Source organism: Pyrgilauda ruficollis, unplaced genomic scaffold (genome assembly GCF_017590135.1).
Source record: "Pyrgilauda ruficollis isolate IOZ18807 unplaced genomic scaffold, ASM1759013v1 scaffold35, whole genome shotgun sequence".
NCBI classification, from domain to species: Eukaryota; Metazoa; Chordata; class Aves; order Passeriformes; family Passeridae; genus Pyrgilauda; species Pyrgilauda ruficollis.
The window spans coordinates 7,473,840-7,493,985 of record NW_024524934.1 but is presented as its reverse complement, the minus strand read 5'-3'; the positions used below and the strand labels follow the sequence as shown (position 1 = coordinate 7,493,985).

At 42.2% G+C, this 20,146-nt stretch overlaps 1 protein-coding gene across 1 annotated transcript in view; it reads right to left on the bottom strand.

Moving 5' to 3' along the window:
- The window catches only part of RNF144B (ring finger protein 144B), a 52,581-nt gene that overhangs the window by 31,017 nt on the left and 1,418 nt on the right, over positions 1-20,146 (bottom strand). Inside the window, exon 2 of the mRNA XM_041475404.1 lies at positions 4,482-4,671. Within this exon, the coding sequence (XP_041331338.1) occupies positions 4,482-4,646 (165 nt within the window). The 5' untranslated portion in view covers positions 4,647-4,671. The remainder of the gene's footprint in view (positions 1-4,481; positions 4,672-20,146) is intronic.

Sequence of the window (20,146 nt, the reverse complement as noted above, 5' to 3'; positions counted from 1 at the left end):
AATCTCATTTGGACTGCATTGTGTGCACCAAAATAACAAACAGGTAGATCTTCACAGTATTTGTTTTGCACATTTTGTAACTCAGTTGCCTCACACAATTCTCAAAAGTACAAGACTCAACAAAGAATTTGCTTGGGGGAAAAAAAAAAAAAGGGTGAATCATGCTAGTTCTGCACAAACTTGTGCCAACAACACAGAATAACATACTTGAAAGCGTCTTCTGTTTTCTGTTTGTTACACATTGCCTTCAACATCTCAAACCCTGTGCCAGTGAATTATACACAAGATAGATGGACATAAGCTGCTGCTTGACATAAATAGCAGCAATCCCATTTATTGATCACCTGGCTCTCATTGGGGCCCTGAAATACTTAAGAGGAGACAAAGAAAAGATGAAAGACAACCAGAAAGAATTGGTGTGCAGGGGAAAGTCAACCCTGGGTTTTTTACTGACCCATAAGACCACATTTCTGCAACAGCACTGCACTGGTTCCCTCCTGTCACCACTGCCACCAGGGCAATCTTATCCCACCTGCTAAAACCTGACCTTCACAACTGCCTACAGGCTACAGACTCACACCGAGTCTTTCATAGGGCCCTTGGTATTTCCAGTGTTACTGCTAGTCCTGCACTTCTCTCTAGCGCTTCCATAGGGTAGAGTGTGCTGTGCTAGACACCAGGGCAATTCTAGCCCAGGGGATGCAAGATGCACGTGATCATAGCACTCACTGTCTCTCCCTGCTGCTTTCCCAGTTTCACCCATGTTTTGAAAAGGAAGGAGTCTCCTAGATGCACACTTTCCAGACTGTCTAATGAGCACCAAAGCCCAGGCAACACCCAGTGCGCTGTGCAAAGCCAAAGTGGGGAGTGTGGCCCGTCCATTCCTTGCACTGCCCCACCAGAGCACTCCTGAGTCTTACCTGAGTGAGGCACTGCGAGAGCTCTCTGGGCAAAGAAGGAACGAAAAGAGCAAACATTTAGGAACCTTTATTAGAAATAAGTATAATATTCAAAGTATCATTCTGTAAGTGACTCAATCCAGAAGTAATTATTATTAGTTTGCTATGGACCCAGATGCATTAAAGTGCAATTAAATACTGTATTTTTTAACACTATAATGGTGTGGACAGACACAGTGTATAATTATTTCACATACATATGTGAGCACCATGACCACTGCGGGGGCAAAAACCTGAGTAAGTGCACATCCAAGGAAGAGAAAATTGCAACAAAAGGTAAACCTAAGGGCCTGCTGATAAGAAGGACATCCCCCCCCAAATATACAAGGATGAGTGGGAAGACAAGGAACAAGATGAGCAGTATCAGGAACAGATGAGACCCCCCCTCTCCTTTCGGGAAAGGGATAAGTAAAGGTGACAAAGGCACCATAAAATCATGGAGCTTGAGCAGTACAGATATTGCTGAATATCCGTATCTAAAAGTGTGCACCACAGCATGGCACTCTGCAAAGATTTTACAGATACAGGAAATGAACTGAATAATGTGAAGTTCGGTCCTCTAAAACTTTCACAGATAAAATATATCTCACATCTCTTCCCAACCCTCTTCAGAGATCAGTCTGTCATTCAAAACTAATACAAATCTGAACACAATGAAACCAAGTCATGAGGTACACTACAGCCATTTCCAAATTCTTGGGATGTGTAAATGTGTGCTTTATCTCACACTGCAGTGGAATCTCATGCCAAGTGCAACACATGTTGAAAAACATGAGGCTGATGCCTCTTCAGACCTGACTGAGCTACCAAGTAAGATGGCAAGTATGTTCTGCAAGCCATCTGCTTTTTCTGCTGAGAACAGAGAGAGTGAAAATGTTTACAGTTATTTGAAAAACTCCTGCCCTACTAGCAACATTCCACCAAAATGCAAACATACACATTCTAAAGCACAGTTTACTTACTTTGGCTAGAACACAGCTTTTATGGGGTATTTTGTTTATTGCAAGAGTTTCTAAGCTGAAAAAATAGCTGTACACAATTCTAAGTTGTTTGAATGCCTTGGTTTTACAGACTACAAATGGAAAGGAAATGTAACCTCACTCCCACAGATATCTAAATAGTAACAATTTCCAATTATTTCCACAGCCACAAATACTGTGAAAAATAATCATCATTGCAGCATCACCATTTCAGTAGAAGGAAAAAAAAAAGAATACTTCACATGTAACAGAACAAAAAATTAACAAAAGCAATTGTTTCAGCTTATTTGAGCAAAATCTATTATTTCCATGTCAAGCCCTTTTCTATTTCAAATTTAATACTACTTCTGGATCTATAAAATTACCCTTAGTGACAGAAGAATAAGCTATACAAGCTGAAAGCATTGCTAGCTGAAAAGCTGCAAAACTGATTGGTGCTCAACCCCATAGCTCACAGCACATATTCTTACCCCAAAGTTTTTCTTAAGTGTAGTGTGAAGGTATCTAGATATTCTGGCATGGGTGAGAGGAAGTTTAGGGCATGGCACACCAGTAGAGCTGCTGCAGGCTGTGCCCCAAGCAGTCCCCCTTGCAAGTCCCAGCACTCCATGTCAAGCTGCTCCTGACACTGCTTTTTGGAGGCCGCCCAAAAATGCAACTCATATAGCCTCCCAGAAACTGCTCTGGCTTCAAGACAGAGAGCCATGTAGCCAGGTTAAAAGTTTCCAGAGCCCTCTTTGTTACAGGATGTAAGATCTACATGTCTCAGCATGCATCAGCCCAGACACATCCATTGGGAGGACATTGGGACACAGGCAACAGTCAGACCAACACTGGACTTGGGAGCGTAAACACAACTGAGGCATATTATGCCCACTGAAATAAATAGAGCGTGTCTAAAGGCTTCTCCCAACTGCACTCGGGCTCGCTCATGGCTGGCTCTGGGTTCAAAGTCAGCCACGTTTGCGCAGATGCCAAACAACTGTGACTGCACCTTCCTTGACGCTGCCACAGCACTGGAGCACCAGGCTCACAGGACTCTCTTCTGGTGCTGGCCAGGGAAGGAGTGTATGGATGTGATGGCAGCTGTGACACCAACAGGAGACATGCAGGCACAGCCATCCCTGACCTCTCCCTTTGGCCAGCGTCCTGTTGGAGTGCAGAGTCCAGCTCTGCCTGGCAGCCATGCTTCCCTAAGGGTTAACTCTACCCAGCTAGCACTGAGGTTCATGTACCATTAACAATACTAAATCAGAGATACTGAGTTCTTGGGATAGGACTGGGACCACTGTAAAAGTATCAACTTCTCCAATTTTCTGCAGTTTTTTGTATTTAAAGCAGTATCTTCACATCTACCTTTTAGGTTACATGTTCTTCAAACTTTTGTTACAAACTAAAATACAGAAATGTTTCGTGCAAGTTCGTATGGAAAACAAACTTCATGAAGTTCAGGTTGAAATGCATATTAATCAATCTTATCTTAGTTTCTTCAAATACACAGCTAGATTTTCATCCTGTTTCAGCTACTCTGAATCCAGTGTAAGTGAAGATATTCTCACCCTAGCTGGCTTCACAAATATCCAATTTCTTCATGAATGTAAACAATCAAGGGTAAAACATAAACATACTTGCTTGGTGCTTATCCACAATTTGTTTTTCAAAAATAAAACCAAGTACATTTATTCTAGAGTTAAAAAAGAACACCCCCCCCCCCCCCCCCCAAATAAAAAACAAAACAAGCAAACAAATTAAAAACAAACAATAAAAACAACAAAAAACCACCACACCAGCATCCTCCAGTGACTTCTGACCTGTTTTCAGGTCAGGTACATTAGTTACCATTAGTGAGGTACATCAAAGTCACTATCACCAGAGAAACAAGGTCCATTTTTCCCATGCTGACAAAGAGACCATAAGAGTACCACTATCTGTAGTGTCTTTTATCAGCTTGTTCAACTTCTCCCTCTATCATTTCCACCAGCTTTATTTGATCTGAATTTGCAGGCCAAAAAGTCCTTACTGACTACTATAGGCAACGCATGACCTGAGCAACATCTCTGCAGCACAGAGGCAAAGGTTCAAAAGGCCATTTTTGTTTAGGTTTTCTGATTGCCCTTAAAAGTTACATAGAAGACTTTAAAGGTCCCTAAGAACTCAGTAAAGGATAGTAAGGGGAAAAAAGCTCACAGCTATCCTATGATATTTCAAGGTTTTGCTTCAAAAAAAAGTAAATACTGAGATTGCATGCAAACTGTGTATGTTCTCCAACACTCGTAAACTGCAACTTTTTTCCCTTTTATTCCTGGGTTTTACTAGTACTTGCTACTGGAACATATGTTAGTTACTAATTTTCAAAAGTTAAACAACAAGAGCAATCTTTTAAATAAGGCAAGACAAGCTAACACCAAATGCTCTTTAGAAAAGCATCCTGTGTCAGCATGGGTGTAACACATGCTTATACACGACAAGTAATCCCATCTCACAGTTCTATCCATCTTCCATTACCCTGCTTCTGCAATGCAAGTGTATTTACAGATCTTACCGCTGTACAAAAGACGCAGCTGCATTCCTGAAGAGTGGTCATCTTATCCAGGGAATATTCACAGAGACATAGCTTGCATGTGAGGAGAGGCTCCAGAGCTAACTCTCCAGCTTCTGACTCATCAGCTGTCATGGTGTGAGGACAAGCCTTCTCAGCAGTGCCCATTCAGTCATTAATGGTGCAACTCAGCCTGAAAAGAGAAATCGGCAGCTGAAAGTTTGCACAAGCCATGCAGTCACTTCCATTGCTTTGAAAATTTACATCTCAGATCCATAAAAGTACCTGCACACCCAAAATGTACTACTCAACATCTTGGAGCCAGTGTCAACTTCAGGCCATTCAAAATTTATAGAGAGAGCACACCTCCTCAAATGACCTGAACTGGCTGGGCTCTCTGAGAACATTCATTCACCTTGCTGGCACAAAGCACCTCAGTCAGGCTGCTTAACATCAAAATAAAGAAAAAGCCAAACAAACACAAAACAAAACTCACACAGATGGGGCATTTTTATTTATTTATTTATATACATATATATATATATCACTCTGCCTTTTCAAATGAGTTTCAGACTCACCCATATGGGATCCTTCAGTCTTCACTGCACCCACACAGTTCCAGTGAGTGTCTGCACTCCCACTTTCTATTCCAGTTGGTGGCTTGGAAACTCCCTTAGGCAGTGCAAGACAAGACCAGATTCCTACTTTCTAGGCAAGCACTTCAAACATTTCGTCTGTAATGTTGGTAATAGGTACCATGAACTTCACCTTCTCTGTCACTAAGACAGTGAGCTGGCACTCTATTGCAAGAGGGATGGTGAAGGCATCTAAACCCAGGAAAGGGCTTCAGCTTGCATGTGCTACTTCACACAGATCTGGAGCTTAAAACCAAATGAGTAAAAGCATTTCATGTGCAGTCTTCTTTTTTGCATTGCCCTAATGATACTAAAAAGCATCCCACTTCCTGGCTTCCAGCTCTTCTATTTATTTCACAGACCTCTGAGGCATCTAACTGATGTTTGTGAGCCAAGTGCACTAGCACTTTGACAGAGATGCTCACCAGAGCCATGTTTTCACTACACGCCACAGCAGTGCTTGGGGATGAAATTTCTCTTCTTTGATGAGCAGCAGATGGAAATGCCATGTCTGCATGTAATGCTTTCTGGCCTAAACATTTGAAAACACTGCACCACAATCATAAAAAAATCTCAAGACCCTCATTCTTACACAGTAACACTGAAAAAGGAATTAGAGAATATCCTTGTGCTTAAGCTGAAACAATGCAAAGCCTATTTGCAGATTTTACTCACCTCAGCACAGACAGTGGGGTTCACTACAGTATTTAAGGCACAGAAAAATCTATCCACACCTCTAAGAAACTCGGCTCAACCTCCACAGACCTCCTTCTGAATACACTTTGCTGATGGCAAGACAACCTTCACACATATTTTACAAGCAGAGACCTGATGGCCAGCTGTGCACAGCTGCTTGCAGCAGCACCAAGAGTGCAGCTCTACTAAATCTGAAGAGCTGCATCACAAACGAAGGCTGCACGAACATTAAACCAATCAAGACCTATTGATGTGCCTGTCAGATCTGACAGCTCATGAGGGAAACCACAGACTTGAGCTCTTTGGTCCTCTTCTGCTGGCCTCCCCTGCACTCCTGAGCACCCTCTGGGCAGGGCTGTCAGGTCACATTTGGCAGCACATCCCTGCTGCCATTCTGTGGCTGCCAGAGTGGCCAACGCAGCTGCAGACCATCAATGCATATGTGATGTACTAACTTGCAGTGCCTGCTGAATTCCTCCCTAGGGGGAGAATGATGGGGCTCATAGAGTTTGTGGAACCTATCCCTACGGCTCCCACCTCATAACCTTACTCACAGCTGAGCCCATCCCCAGGCCTGTCCCCAAAGCTTCATGCCTCATGCTCCCACAATCTGCAGGAAGACACTTTCTCTTCAAAAGCCACAAAAACACAATAAATCTGGGTCAGAGAACACTTACTCCTTTTTAATTTTTACACTTGGTAGTTTCCCAGACTATCCTGCCAGAGAAGCCATCAGATTTGTACCTGGAATGTCTTTCTTGTAAGCACACAATTTCAAGAGATATGAGGATCATGGCCAAGATTCTGGCAACCAAACTCCTGACCACAAATCCAAAGCAAACTCTCTTTTTATGGCTTGCTATCACTAGTTTATAACGTACACTACTCCCACATTATTCTTGTTGCAGTCCTGGGGCCTGCTACCCTGATGTCCCTCACAATTTGCTCCATACAGCTGCAGAGCTGGAGCTCCAGCATGGCCAGAAGCCTTAGAAGGAAGTCTCCCTCTGAGTCAGGAACTGCAACAATCTTCTGTAATTACTGCAGCGGGGTGGGGGGGTACACTGAGTCACTGGAAACGCTATGGCAGATCAAGAACTACCTGTTATTTAAACCTACATGCTAGACGTTATCTCAGTATTTAGGAGAATTGTAACATATTTACTCAGGTTGCTTTTCAACAGCAGCTGCATCTGTACAGGTGAGCTACTCACCCTCACTCTGCAGTGATCTGAGATTTCTTCATTTACACAGTAAAAGGCAGCAATGCTAAAAGAACAGACGCACAAAAGAACAGGTAGGAATGTTTCAAGATGAGGGAATGGATATAAAATGGATAGAGCTGTTTCAAAAGTCAGTGTTCTTCTTATTACTAAAAGGGTTATGACCCTCCATGCAGGCAGCATTAAGGCAGCTGTAGGAAGATTCAGGTGTATGACTGAGGTTTAAGGCTAGAGGCTAATTTTAGACGGCCTAAATGCAGCACTCAGTGTGACAGTGAAGAGGAGGCACCTGACACACTGCTCTGCACTAGTAGCAACCTAATGCCACAGTGTGATGGCTGTAGGGACTCATTATGATATCCCATTGTCATTGATGATAACCCTTGTCCCTGAAGACTGTAGGTTAAATTCAGTTCTGCTCCCTGTCCCTGCACACATTTACCCTTCCCTCACACTAAGATGCCAGAGCACAGCTGAGGTTCTCCCTAAAACAGGCAGGAGTCCCTGTGGAAAACTCCAGCAGACAGCACCAAGCAAGCCTGGCACATCAGAGGATCCACCCCCAGCCAGCCCAGGCTGGCTCACTCACTGCAGCCCCATTAACTCCATCGGAGTTCATCAAACGAAGCAAACAGCATCAGAGAACACGGAGACAGCTCCGTGTCCTGCCTGCTCAGCCCTTGAAGGAAACACCACGGCTACCAGGAAGAGCACTCCTACCACGGTGCCTGAGAGGCCAGCTTGTCCACAAGCAGCTCTCTGGTCAGGCTGGCACAGGCAAAGCCATCCTGCTAGCACTAAACACCCGCCTGCCAAAGGGAGAGCAGGCACATGGCCGGCTGGGCCTGCTCCTTTTCCCAGGGCAACCCAGCCCATTGCTCCTTCCATCTGCCCATTAGAACTGGGATTTCTGCTACTGCTGCCAAGGGACACACACTAGGGGAAGAGCTCAGGGTAACAGAGAAGGATAGCACCATCCAGCAGCAGCTGGGCTCTGAACATCCCCTGCAGACCTGATCTCATTCTCTTCATCATCAGATCAGAAGGTGGTAACAATATCTTCCTCCAGCTCCCAGCCACTACTCTTCCTGTTCTTCCCCAACAGTTGTCCTCTCTCAAGATCTTCAACTATCTCCTTAACTTTATCAGCCTGGCAGAACTGCCTCTTCCAAGTGCAGCAGGGAAGCCATGAAGTTCCACCTCAGCTGCTCTGAATTTTTACGGCTTTCACTTTGCTACACTTATCCCACAGATGGTCATTACTTAATTACACATCCACCAGTCCTCTTTACAGAGGATTAAAATTCCTATTGTAATTACAAGTGAGTTGCCAATAGGTTAGATTGAAAACTAAGCATCTTGGGTGTATGTCTTGTGCACAGGACGAGGGAGTCACTGAAGAACAAGTAAGGAGCAGAAAGTAAAACACCATTCCATATTTAGTTATATGAACAAAAGTGATCAGAAATTAAAGTAAATGGAAAGTTTCTGAAAAACAATGGACACTCATATAAATACAACACATAGTTAAGCATTAAAACCTTCCCTTTCATGCTTGCAAACACAAATGACCTGCTTAGGAAAGCATCCCAAACAAAGCAAGAAATGCGTCACTGAAACTGTAGTGCAGCACCTCAACTCCGCAAAAAAAATCTCCACTGAACAGCAGCACAGGCTCCATGAGATGTTGTGGAATACTGATAAACACTTCTTGAGGGCATTCAAATCCAGAGAAATGTACTGGTCTGAATCTTGCACCAGCATGAATCATGACAAGGAAGGGTCAAACTGGCCCTGGAATGCGTAAACACTCAGGAACTCGGAAGATCCATTTTTTTTGTCTACTTCTATCAGCCACGTACACACATGCAGATCATACTCCTTTAACACTGCACAGGATTTCCAGGAAATTGGACATCTTTCCTCAAATTGTATGCTGCTCAGCTCATAAGAACACTCATACTTCCCTGGCTGTGACCCTGATGGTGCTGATGCCACAGGATGAAGCAGGACCACAAAGTCTGAACAAATGTGAGCGAGCTGGGGAGGGTCAGCCCTGTGGGCTGTAAACTGCACAGTCACCAGGACCACAGCTCGCCAAGCACTCAGACCCTTCAACGTTTCCGTTCCACTCATCTGCCTGCGGACACTTTCGCTTTGTCTCTGGGAGTGACAAAGCTTTCTGCTTTCTTGTAGCACCAGAACATCTCAACGCTGCCCGTAAGCAAGAAAACATTAGTGTGCTCAAAGCAGAAAGGACTGAGAAGGGTAGGTACGAGCAGAAACACTAACAGAAAGCATGAAGATTTTAAGTGAAATATGAAAAACAGAAGAAAAGCACTGGAAGAAGGAATGAAGAACTTGTTTGCCTTCAGGGCCTCCTGACACTAGAGTGTCTGATGTCTAACCTTGAAAATTACTTCCTACCAGCAAATATCTGTAATACCTGCTTCTAGACAGGTACCCGTTGCAAATCCTGGCATTAGCATCCCAAAGTGGAAACTACTAACTCCTGTGATGGGGGTGAGAGAGCAGCTGGGTGGGTGTCTGGGAGACAGTCAAGGCCAAGCCACCCCAGTTCCATAGAGGTATCAAAAATCGATGCAACCTACTGCTGAAATTTTCCCTGTAAGCAGGAATTTTAAGGTAACATCTTTGTTACAGTCACAGAAAGGCTCACTTGAGCCTGCCCAGCTGCCTCAAACCATGACTACTACTGAAGAACAGAAGTTACTGTGTAGATGCGATAAAGAAAACAAGGCAGGCAGTCTCCTGAGCTGCAACGACAGGACATTGTCGGTGTGCCTGCAACCAAGTCACTGTGTTTAGCTAAAAAAAAATGTGTCTGAATGTGACTTTCACCACTTAGAAACATCACAGAGAATTTATTAAAGCCTCTTGCACTGAAGCTGGAGGAGAATCAATGGAGTAAGTAAGTTCAGCACCATAAGTTATGCTTTCATTTTTCACATGCTGCATCCAAACAGAGCTCTTGAAGAAGCTACTTCAAGTCCTGTGCTTACAAACAATTCTGCTGAAGTTAGTAAAGCTGTATGCTTTTGCCTGCAATTAGAAGGAAGCCAAGAAATGCAGCAGTAGGAGACACATTGCTCCAGGAAACATTAATGGAACAAAAAGGGTCCTTAATGTGTTTTCCCCTAGGGGTATAAGGATACATGTGGGTCTAACACCTAGCACAGCACTTCCCTCTTTTACAAAATAAAAAAAAAAAATTTAAAAAAAAAAAAAAAAACAACCAATCAAAAAAAAAAAATTAGCATCAAAACAAACTCACAGTATGTATGCTACACTCCTATTTAGTGTACTATGTATTTACTAAACTCTCTTGGATGCACATTTGCAAGCACTGCAAGTAATTCTTTCTCATGCCCTAGAGATTTTTCAAGTAATCTACCCATTATGAAATGCCTTCAGTGCCATACAAAAACCTGGTTTGACATTGTTCACTCAGGATTCTGTTGTTTCCTGTAACTAAGGCTCCCTCCTTAAAAACTAAAATAGAAAAAGAAAACTAACTGAAAAACATGAGTGTTCAAAACCAATGCTAAAAATCAGGTCCTTGGGGAAAAAGTAATTACAGAAAGATTTAAAAAATGTAACAGAGTGGTATTAAGATAATGGGGTCAAATTACAAGATATAAACTGAGCTGTGACATTAGGACTTGTGAAGACAGCTGTCAGAAACCCACATTTCTATCAATTTCAGTGAAATGACATCATTACCAGTTTTGGTTACAAGTCCTTAGCTGTCCAAACTCTCTCAAGACAATGTCATTCAAAATTCATTACTAAGACAGGTTTTTTAAACTCAGCATCTCTGCTGGGAGAATCATTCTGAGTCAAGTGCACTAGAGCGTCTGTGGTCTTACAAACAGACCACTAGCCCATGGTGCATTAATTTCTCCTTATAATATGCACTGCCTACACAGAGCTACCTATCCAGTCCATACAGCATTACTTATCACACAGTGATCCAGTTAGGCTGTAAAACATATGATTAAAGCCACAATTTAAAAAAGCCTTCATCTTCAAGAATGACATTTAATCATATGTTTAAGTGCTCCTGTGTATCAAAGCCTGAATGTTCTGCTTTATTTAAATGAGGTTATTAAGAAGTTAAACAAGTACTTAGATTTTCTGAAATCATGTTCTCAAAAAAAGCAACCAGATCCACAAACAGAAGGTCTCATTTTAAATACATTTTTAATATATTCAGAATTATTGTATTACATCTGGGCCTTAAAACAGCAAGCACTTGATTACATGCGTGTACAAGGAGAACCCATTTCTGGATTACCATAATATGCTACCAAGCTGAAGCATTAGAGAGAATAAAAGCATTTCAATATCTGTTTTCTTTGAGCAAGGCTTAAGAAAAGTCAGAGGTATAATATTTCATGACAGCTTTCTACATTGTAAAATTTTTATTGTCAGAAAACTTGTTTAAAGGACAAGCAGCCTAAGTAAATGTGCTGGTAGATGAGAACACACCAAAGGCAATTTCTCTCACTTGTTTTCATTAGAATGCCTGGGGAAAAAAACCCAAAACCTTGAGTTGCTGTTCAAGAAGCAGTAGCTATATGGAGTATTGTTATATCATGCTAGCAACCAAAAAATAAATATATCAAATACTTTTAAAGGAATGCAGTGGACTGACTGTAGTAATTCAGAACATGATCCAGATTTCTGCCAGGAATTTTTATACCAGCAATTTAGGATATTTAAAATACACGTTGAATAGCTTCCCAAATATCACATGCACCCAATCATTCCAAAACATTCTAATAAACCAAAACACCACTAGAACACATATATATCAGTCTCCACAAGGCTTTGAGAATACACTTGTAGGATAACTTCTCTACTGTACTGTAATACTGTGAGGTATGAATAACTTTGAAAATTTAGAACACCAGTTCTTCACAGCAACTTCCTGTGACCCTATGTCTGTATGTCCTCAGGGAAGTGAGGTTTTCTACAAGAAGACCATGGGTATTAAATGAATATAGCAGAATATTTTCTTTTTCTGAAACAGAAATTGTGGTAATACTTTATAGATTTCCTTGCCGTACTGCTTGAGAACAGACAAGAGGGAAAAAAGTGGGGGATTCCCCCTTCCACTCTTAAAGAGCAGGAGAGGTCAAAAACGGAATCTGCAAGATAATGGTGAAATAAATGCTGCAACTCACAGCTGAAGGGAGCTAGGAAAAGCACATTTGGATCACTTAAAGACAAAAACATGTCAACTAAAAGAGAAATAACTCGGCCTGTTATTAAACTGAAATGCATAATCAAAACATGGTATTTGGCTCTTTCCAATACTGACAGGAGCCACACCATGGCAATACTCATGGAGTCCATGAGGATGAGAGCAAGCCATTCTGCATGGGATGAGGTCAGACCACACTGCAGAAGCCACCACTTTCACTCAGTTCTGCGCTTGAAACTAGCACATATCAACGTGCAGGACACAGCTCTATCAACACTGGCAGGCTGGAAAGCCTCCTGCACCAGATCTACTGGATGTGAGTGCTAGGCAGGCCTGTGGGTTTCCATCTCAGGGTGACCCAGATGGTACTGCGCTGAGCAGTGGGATGGTGCTGGCCCCAGGCACAGGCTTATGGTGACCTCCCGGTCCTGAAGGACGTCAACAGCAGGATTCTCCTCAGGTTTTATGTTCATCCTGCCCAAAGTGCTCAGCAAAGTTGATCAGCACAAAATGCAGTGAAACAAAATGCGGTCAGACAAGAAAACCAAGAGTGTTTTGGCATCAAACATTTCCAAATATTTCCAAAACATATTCAAACAACAAAATTATACCAAGTGAAATTCCAAGCACTGGTTACCAGGTCTGAGATTAAAATCTAAAGATTTTCTAAATAACATCCTCTGTTCTTAATGACACTATGCAACATATGTTAATGCTAAGCTACAAGGAATTTCCACCCAAACTAGTTTGGTGAACTTTACTTTTAACATCCTGTTGACAAGAAGTAATATACCACTATTAAATAAAAACACATTCTTCAAAATGACAAATGATAGTTCTTTCTTTCAGACCACATTAAGGCTTTTGGTAACTGTGGCATTTACTAAGTAAAAGGAATTGACCTTTTGGGAGGTCAAATGGGTTGATAACTTGGCTAGCTGTCTCTGCTGAAACAGGAATAGAAAGTCAGATGTAACAATTTGCCTTTGACACAGAAAAAATGTTTATTTTTGTTAATCAGATAACAAAACCTTGGTTTTATGCTAAATCCCTGAGATGGAATGTTTACAGTTTAGATAGGGTGTGTTCAGAAGACATCTGCAACACTGGCCTGTTCTAACATAAAGGATTTTTAGGAAATACTTGTTAAAGTATTTTAACAAGACATTGTTAAAGTGAAAGCAGTGGAAAACAGAATGTACTGAAAGCCATCTATTGAAAAAAAATTAACATGTGTTTATTTTTGGAAGGGGTAATCTGAGAATTTTTCTTTCAGTGCTTGCAATAAGATGACACCTTTAACATCTCTGTCATGTAGTTTTGTTAAGCCACAGAAAGTGCAAACTTGCAAGAATATGGTTCTATAGACTTTTTCCCTGCAAGCACTGAAAAGCACTTTTAACAACTTTAGATTTACGTCAACAAAAATAACAGAATAAGCTGATTTTCCTCCTATAATGATTTTTGTGTGACTGCTCAGTGAACAAAACTAATACATATAATATTTTAATCTGCCCTTATCTAATCTTACAGCCAAATACACTGCTCATTATTATACAGTAAATATGTTATTTGAGGTAACCAAAATAAAATAATTAAAACATTGAAAACTGCCCTTGCTCCAAATGTATCTCAATGACTTAGAAAGCTTGCCCAGTGGTAACTTTCAAGTCTTAGCTACAAGGACAGTCAGTGAATTAAAGACCGGGAGTCAAATCTGAGGATTAGACCTTGGGGAAGTCACTATCTCTAACATAAGCCTTTGCCATTAAGAAAACAACATGAACAGCTACTGGCTGTGCTGAAATTTGGCAAGAAACAATAGTAGAGGTTTGGACCCAGACATGAGGCTGTTTTGAAACTAAACACATTTACTGAAGTAATTATTAGTACTGCTTTTCCTGACTGGTAGTTAAACTAGTCGGAGTGCATCCCTAAACCACTCCTCTGCCAGCTCCTCAATGAGTCCTTCCAAAGGCAACTGGAGATGAGGAAAGGACAAATTCCAGCTATATGGCCAGATATGCAGAGGCAAAAAAGTAGAAGTAAACACCAGTAACAGTCCCCTGACTTAGCATCTCTCTCCTTGTATTCTCAGTACTCACATTTCATCTCCCTCTTTCCCAGCCCATGCATGGGAAAAGGTAAGGGCCCAGCATGCTGGGAGAGAGATCCTGGGAGGAATTCTGCTGCAGGCAATTCCTTCCATATTGCCTACTGCTCCAGTGTGGAGGAGCCCCACGTGCCCAGGCTTTGAATTTGGGGCACCTCTAAGCTCTGAAAGGCCTCACATACATGCTGCTGAACAGAAGACACAAACTATGCTGGAATAGCAAAAATAAGTAGTCTTATACTCTTGACTAACTTTAACAGACATGTATTTTTAAAACAATTGTATATTCCCATTTTTAAAAATAAACATTTTTAACACACATTAACTATTTTGCTCTGCATTTCATTAACAGTGTAAGACAAATACAACATTTGCTTAAACCTGAGTAAAAAAACTGTTTGGCTGATGACACTATCACACAAGACAATGCTGTCTCATTGCTGCCCTGCCCTCTCCCACCCTATTTTCCACATTCCCCTTCTGTCTCTGTGCTTCAGGCTTCAAGCATTCACAAGAAGACTTTTGCCTGTACTGTGCTAAGCACAGGGAACACAGTTAGTTTCTCAGGGGCTCTATGCAACTACTTAGAAATCCAGATGTTAGTATAAGACATGTAATAAACCAGAAGGGTCCATCAAACACAGTAAGAGGTTTGTATTCATCACTCCCTCACTTCTATTCCAAATTTCAACATTCACTACAGAAATAATTACAAGGGAGAACAACAACCTGCAAACATATGAGATTTCAGCCTCAAGTGCCTCAGCCTCTGCTAGCAACTGGCTAGTCTCTTCATGATCTTAGCCATGCAGTCCAAGTCCTGCCAAGGGGAGCGTTTCCAAAGGAGTGCTTTTCAATGGACCTGTGCATTATGTGCACAAAGATAAGCAACTGGGAGCTTATCTTGGAAAGAACCTGCCCCACCTCCCAAACCCTCAGAAAAATGACTAAGTAGAACTGAAAAGAACTTGTTACATTATAGGATTACAGTCTTACAGAAACCTTTCTAGAAACTTTGTGCTGGTTGGTCTTTTAAGTATGACCATGACAACTCATGCCCATAGGCAAAACAGGCATTTTGTCCTCATTGAAGCGGAATTGGGAGAAAAGACAAGAATTCCTGACTTTTTTCTATTCTTCACAAGTGTATGTTTCCTTGATTTGTTGGTCCATCCTCCCAAAATGTGATACGCAAAGTTAACAAGGGGGCTGAAATTGCTCAAGCCATGCACATTGCTTGGGTATTTGCAACAAAAACATTGACCAATCCTAAAAATACATGTCCTCATAGTAGTATTGTCTAAATTATGTACATGTATGTGGCTTCTACTTCACTCCTGCCAAAGGGATGATTGCCTTTCCCACAGATTTTCTGTGGCAACTGTGATGAAGAGTCCTCACCACTGAAACCATCAGGGCAGCAGTGGAGAGGTCAAGAGGGTGCAAGATTGCATCTTCTCCATTGTGCAAAATTTCAGCAAGCAAGTTGTTGCTGGCCCCATGGATGTTATCTTAGCCCTAAAATGGGTAAACCCCATGGGGAAGAGTTCCAGTATCAGTGGTTGGCAGAGGGCCCACTGCTGTGAAAAATGTTCCAGTGACTGCAATGGTAAACAGCCCACAGGATCAGCTCCATTTCCCCAATGACTACAGCTTTGAAACCCTCTTTTTTTGAAAGGGGGGAAGACTGGCTTGTTTTCCTTCATCATCTCCCCACCTCCATCAGAATGCTTCAAAAATTAATCACAGGCAGAACATATGAACTCTCCCACCTCCTGCTCAGACATAACCAGTGCCAGCCTGTGTGTCACTGCTTCTACTTAATTCTGGAATTTTCTTTGCATGCAAAGGATTAGCCTGGATACTAGTTGTCATGAAATGTGTTTTTCCTTCTATGTACACAGGGATTTAGAGAGTGCAATTTTGAACTATTTGCAGCTATATATACACACAGGCAAAGAAATCTCCCCCATGCCACAGCAACATACAGTACGTAAGAGTGTAAGCAGAGGTAGCCTCGAAGGAATCGTTTCAGTCCCTGAAAACAGATATAGCTCTTCTGTTCCCATGATTTTTCCTTTTTTCAAATATATAGAACACATAAATGTTTTCAGATCTGCAAGTTTCGTTCCTGTCTATCTGAAAATTCAACAGTTTGTATAACCAAACCTGAATATCGTCAAAGCCTCTGTCAGATACCCAGACAATGTCCACTCCTTGAGTAATGACTCGCGTCTTATACTTTCCATCCTCTCCTCATTTTTACAACAAAGCAAAAGGCAGAAAAGCTTGCAACAGACAGAAATATACTGACAGTCTCAATTAAAGGGCAGAAGCATGAGCATGACAGTAAAATGGTAATTTTTCCTTCTAAAAAGAAGTGATTCAGTATTCTGTCTCCTAACCAGCATCTGAACAAACTAGAGAAGTGGGTGCATAAGAACTAAATGGTTCAGCAAGGCCAAGTGCAAAGTGCTGCACCTGGGTCAGGGCAATCCCAGACATGGGTACAGAATGTGAGAAGAACTCACTGAGAGCTGCTCTGCCAAAAAGATTTGGCGGTGCTCGTGGATGAAAACTTGGACATGAGTCAACAGCATCAGTGCTTGCAGTCCAAAATGCCAACCACACCCTCAGCTGCACCAAAAGCAAAGCAGGCAGGAGATCAAGGGAGGGGGATTCTGCCCCTCTACTCTGCTGAGACACCACCTGGAATTCTGAATCCAGCCCTGTGGTCCTCAGCACAGGAAGCACATGGCCCTGTTTAGAGCACGTCTAGAAAAGGGCAACAAAGATGATCAGAGGGCTGGAACAACTCTCCTCCAAAGACAGGCTGAGAGAGCTGGGATTGTTCTGCCTGGAGAGGGAAAGGCTCCAGGAACATATCAGTGTGGCATTCCAGTAGCTAAAGGGGGTCTCTAAAAAAAGGAAAAGTCATTTTTACACAGGGAGATGATGAATGAACAAGTGGAATGGTTTTAGACTAGAAGAGGGGAGATTTACATTAGGTGTTAGGAATAAATTCTTTCCTCAGAGGGGTAGTGAGACACCAGAACAGACGGCCTAGAGAAGCTGCGGATGTCTCATCCTTGGAAGGCCAGGTTGGATAGGACTATGAACTAGTGGAAGGTGTCCCTGCCCATGGCAGGTAGGCTGGAACTAGATGGTCTTCAAGGGCCCTTTCAACCCAAGCCATTCCATGATTCTGTGCTCTCTTGTCTCTCCTTGCAACAAAAAGCACTTATAACAAGTACCCCTGATGGCAGTGTCTACAACAAGCTCAGGAAATACACAGGAAGAAACTCCATGCAGGGAATTTGTTCTAGTGTGCATGGATCCAAAAGACAGATTCATGTGTACCAAATCATTATGCTAGGTGCTGGCTGGCATTGGGACTCCAGAGATATTGACTCACTCAGAAGGAGCAAGGATGCTAGGTTAGCCCAAGCTCCACCAAAACTGGAACTGTGCTTGCAGGAACCAAGGACACTCAAAGCAGAAGACAAACTGGTGACCTTTCTAACTACATATTATGGGTTTTCTCTTGCAGGCTGAGCAGGTTCCCCTGAAAATATAGGAAAAAACCACCCAGATGTTGGGCAACTCATGACATTTTTTCATTATTATAATAGAATAAAAGAAACCAAAAATGAGAAACACATATGTCATTGTGCACAAGTACCAATACATACAAAGAGATCAAGTAAACTCCATAAACAAAGTGTTTTTTTTACATAGCTACATTTTTTATTTGAAAGCATGTTTGCAATGCAATTAACCTAGTTATGCTCTGGAGCCTAAAAATTCCTACTTGGCACCTCTGTTCCTCCTGGAAGACTAGGAGTTGGAAAAGTTCTACTTCAGCAGGAAGGGAAGGATAAGGACCTTTGTAATTTGAGATACTTTTTTTTTTTTTTTAGTGTTTTAGTATCTCCTAGCAGTGACCTACTTTATGAATGTAAAGCCCACTCAGTTCCCACTGAGCTGAAACCATTTAGAAGAGACACAGAACGATTACTAAACACTATTTTCTTACTGATCAGCACAAAGTTATTTGGCACAAGCATCTCTGTAAATGTTTGTCCAAGACTAGGCAAATTTGCAGTGTATGATGGCCCTCAGACCTGTGCTTCTGTCAAGTGAGAAGGCTCATAGTCTAGCACTGCAGCTCAGCTATGCTTCAGCAGAAATACAGAATGCTAGAGGCTGAGCTTAATATCACTGCTGTCTTTCCCCTTGGGTCTGTTCTTTCTTGTTTTGTTCAATGTTTCCCTTTTCAAACCAAAAGAAGATTAGTTTTCAAATGGAATGAATGTAAGGGCAAAGAAGACAATTTGTGAAGTGCATTATACTGGGCTCTGTTTAGGCATGGAGAAACCAGAGGAAGAGGAGGGAACTGTACCCAGCTCTGGGCAAGTACCAGAGGAAAAGCACAGCTCCAGAATCACTTTCAGCCTCATGAAGCTGAAGGCAAAGTCTGCTTTAGGACATGCAAGGAGGTCTGATGGACTCGGCTCACAGCAACACTGGCAGCCTGCCACAGTATTCTGTTCACGTGTGCCTGAGATATCCATGGGCCCAGAGCTGTAATTATGGTCTCAGATATCACAGTACTACTAGCCCAGGCGATATTTATGGATCTGATCCGTACAATCTATAGGCACTGTGAAGTTTCAGGCACATTCAAGAAAACTCCCCACTCCAGAAGAGGGACAGCAAGTCTATAGCAGTTCTTTCAAGCTACATCAAAGCAACACACTCCACTGGGTCTCACCACTGAAAGGTCTGAACGGGGTTAACTGCAGGCACAGGGCTCAGGCTCACACCACACATGATATCAGAGGCATACTAATGAGCTGTGAACCAGGTTAAGCATTAGCACTGCTTGTTTCCCTATGGAGTGGCTTGCTGATTCTCACAGTTGCATTTTAAGCTCACAATAATAATATGGACAGGTACATACTTTCCTCCGCGTAAAGGGAAAGGCCAGACAACCACTTCCACACTATTTATTTCTAGAAAGCTTGTGAAGCATTTAGAGAATAGAGTGCAATCCAAGAACCTAGCTAGAGAGAAAAAAGCTCCATATTGTTTGCTATTTATATTGCTAACTTTTGCCTCCAGGGATAGTATCACACAAACAGAACCACCAAAATGTCACATCTGTGGGAAAGAAGCCCACAACCACCAGCGAGGTGCATGCAGAATATACCTCAGCATGGGGAGCAGAAACTATTGCAGGTTGCCAAATGCTACTTCCACATGAAGCCTAGGGAGGTTTCTGTGTCCTTGTGTGAGCAGACAGGACTTTGTGTGAAATATCTCCATCAGCCAGTAAGATGCATGGGAGAAAAGGAGTCTGATTTTCATCACACTTGCCTGGCTCTGGAGTAGCTCTGGTTTAGTTTGAAAGAATACCTCCACTTTACTACAGCTTTAGACACCCTGCAAACACACACTTCTCAATCCATTATCTAAAGCGTTACTTTCAGCAGTATAACTGCAGCCATGCAGCCTCATCAATGTGCAGTACTTTCACCAAAATAGCTTATGTTCATTAATAGAAGGGTTTCAGCCACTTTCATGCTAAAGCAACAACTCAGACACCCACTCACATTCAGGCACAGACGAGTCCTATACAGGACAAGCATCAGGACAATCTGTTTGTTTTGAAAAATATTTAAGAACAGGATTTTGAAACTTCTATTTCCGTAAATATTGGAATCCCAAACCCAGTGCCTGCCCTTAACCAAGACCACTTGCCCTTGAGG